The sequence below is a fragment of the Limulus polyphemus genome, unplaced genomic scaffold (assembly GCF_000517525.1).
Source record: "Limulus polyphemus unplaced genomic scaffold, Limulus_polyphemus-2.1.2 Scaffold6802, whole genome shotgun sequence".
NCBI classification, from domain to species: domain Eukaryota; kingdom Metazoa; phylum Arthropoda; class Merostomata; order Xiphosura; family Limulidae; genus Limulus; species Limulus polyphemus.
In genome coordinates, this window is record NW_013672412.1 from 20,814 (window position 1) to 23,699 (window position 2,886).

The window sequence follows — 2,886 nt, forward strand, 5'->3', positions numbered from 1 at the left end:
ACTCAAGAGGTCAAACTGTTTCCATTGATTATTTGATCATGCTTAAAATCTCATCGATTAATTTATTCTAATCCTGCCTAAAATCATTTCAATTTGAGGGTACGTAGGTAAAGATGACTTATAAAACCTAATCGGGTATACGCGCGCCCCACGCTTGGTATTGCTGATGTAATAGATAATAAAAGGAAAAAAAAAAGGTCTCGTATATTAATTTTTATCTAATCCTGCCTAAAAGAAGTTCAAGAGCAGCGGCTGTTGAAGAGTCCCTCTTGTTTATTTCATTAAGCGTCTGCAATGTATTTCCACTCCATCATATATTTATATTTTCATCCCCACCGGATTTGGTAATAATCCCTAATTACTTGATGAAATAGAATTTACTCAGAAGTGATGCCGATAGTAATGTATGCTATTTTTCCTCTAGGAGCTGCTAACATTCAGCCACATGGCTGGTACGTGACTCTTTTAGTGTGTATTCAGGTAGGATTTCTGATCGCTATTTATTGTTTAGCCTTTATTCTATATTGTGTTACACCTTGTATTGTTTTATACGTTTCTTAATATGTCCGAGTAGCGCAAAACACGGTGAAAAATTTAATGCAAGATGCCGAAAACATTAAACAGGCAACTATTCAATACAACCTAGAACATTACGCCTTAATTTAATGCAATTGTAAAAACCGATACGCTGTTGTTGATATACACATACTTCCTATACCGTTAAGACAATATATTCTAGCTTCATATTTAGATGTAAATATTTACTGTTATGGCGGTTGCTTACATTTTGATAGTTTCCGCATAATTGTATTGTCCCTTTGTGGCTAGTGCAGCTTTTTAAGGGAAGAACAGAGTGTCATAACTGTGGAGGTTTCAGAGAGAAGAACAGATTGTCATAACTGTGGATGTTTTCAAGGAAAGAACAGATTATCATAGCTGTGAGGTTTCTGAGGGAGAAACAGATTGTCATAGTTGTGAGGTTTTTGAGGGAAGAGCATACTGTCATAGCTGTGGAGGTTTCTGAGGGAAGAACAGATTGTCGTAGCTGTGGAAGTTTTCAGAGGAAGAACAGATTGTCACAGCTGTGAGGTTTCTGAGGGAGGAACAGATTGTCATAGTTGTGGAGGTTTTTGAAGAAAGAACAGACTATCATAGCTGTGGAGGATTTTAAGGGAAGAACTTACTGTCATAGGCGTGGAGGTTTCTGAGGGGAAGAGCAGTTTTCCATACCTGTGGAAGCTTTTAAGGAAAAACAGACTGTCATAGCTGTGAAGGTTTTTCGGAGAAATACAGACTGGCATAGCTGAGGAGCTTTTTCAGAGAAGAACAGACTGGCATAGCTGTGGAGATTTTTCAGAGAAGAACAGACTATCATAGCTGTGGAGACTTTTTCAGAGAATAACATTCTATCATTGCTGTTCCAATGTGACTAAACCGAGAAAATAGAGATAAGTAGCAAGTCATTATGGAGTATAGTATTCAAGTTCGTAAAAGGAAAGATGTGGATATGTCATTGGACAACTTGTTTATACACCAGTTAGTCTTGACATTACATTTAAACAATACCATGTAATGACATAGATCTACACAACATGACCAATAGGAATAGCTAGCCTATTCATATGGTCTCAGAATGACATTTAGGATAGCAATTAAAATGGGTAATTATTAGGCGTCAAATAAGAGTAACAGATTCCAAAGTGAGGTTTCAGCCCCGATGTTGACCACTCAGCACAAGAATTGGAAGCAACGCCACTGACCACTCTTCACTGATGAATCAGGGTTTCGGGTTTCTATAAATGAACATAATGATACGTCAACATTGTTGATTATCATGCACTAAACTGAAAAATGTTTTAAATGTTTTTTTTTTGTTACTTTATTTATTCAAATACTTCTACATATACATTTTTAAAAGACTTCATAAAGACATATATTTTTAAAAACACTTCTTGTTCAGGTGCGTTTAGACATTAAACATACATGTTTTAACAACAATATTTGTTGAAATGCGTTTAGACCAGGCCCAGCATGGCCAGGTGGTTAGGGCGCTCGACTCGCAATCTGAAGGGCGCGGGTTCGAATCCCCGTCACATCAAACATGCTCGCCCTTTCAGCCGTGGGGGCGTAATAATGTTGCGGTCAATCCCACTATTCGTTGGTAAAAGAGTAGCCCAAGAGTTGGCGGTGGGTGGTGATGACTAGCTGCCTTCCCTCTAGTCTTACACTGCTAAATTAGGGACGGCTAGCGCAGCTAGCCCTCGTGTAGCTTTGCGCGAAATTAAAAAAACAAACAAGCGTTTAGACCTCACGCAGACGTGTTTTTAACAACATTACTTACTGATATGCGTTTATACCCCAAACAGACATGTTTTTATTCATTAATAATACAGCTTGTTAAAATGTGTTCAGACTCCAAACAGACATGTTCTTCTACATTATTAACACAACTTGTTGAAATGCGTTTGGACTCCAAACAGTCATGTTCTTCTACATTATTAACACAACTTGTTGAAATGCGTTTGGACTCCAAACAGACATGTTCTTCTACATTAATAACACAACTTGTTGAAATAAGCTCAGACCTGAAACAGACGTATTTGTTACAACAGTATTTGTTAAAGTGCGCTCAGGCCTGAAACAGACATTTTATAACAATACTATTTGTTGAAATGCGTTTAGACCTCAAACAGACATGTTTTGAACATCACTACTTGATATGCTTTTTGACCCCGAACAGACATGTTTTTAAACATTAATAACACAACGTGTTGTACGGAGACTTGTTACATTTGTAACTTATTTACGATAACTCATTATTTAAAAATAAGATTACGTAGTAATGTCGAACCACAAAATTTAAGGCTCCACGCGTAACTGATGTAA

General features: G+C 37.2%; 1 protein-coding gene across 1 annotated transcript in view; it reads left to right on the top strand.

The window, feature by feature from the left end:
- Positions 1–2,886, top strand: part of LOC111089617 — a 13,824-nt gene that overhangs the window by 5,907 nt on the left and 5,031 nt on the right. The window contains exon 3 of the mRNA XM_022402457.1: positions 425–480. Within this exon, the coding sequence (XP_022258165.1) occupies positions 425–480 (56 nt within the window). The remainder of the gene's footprint in view (positions 1–424; positions 481–2,886) is intronic.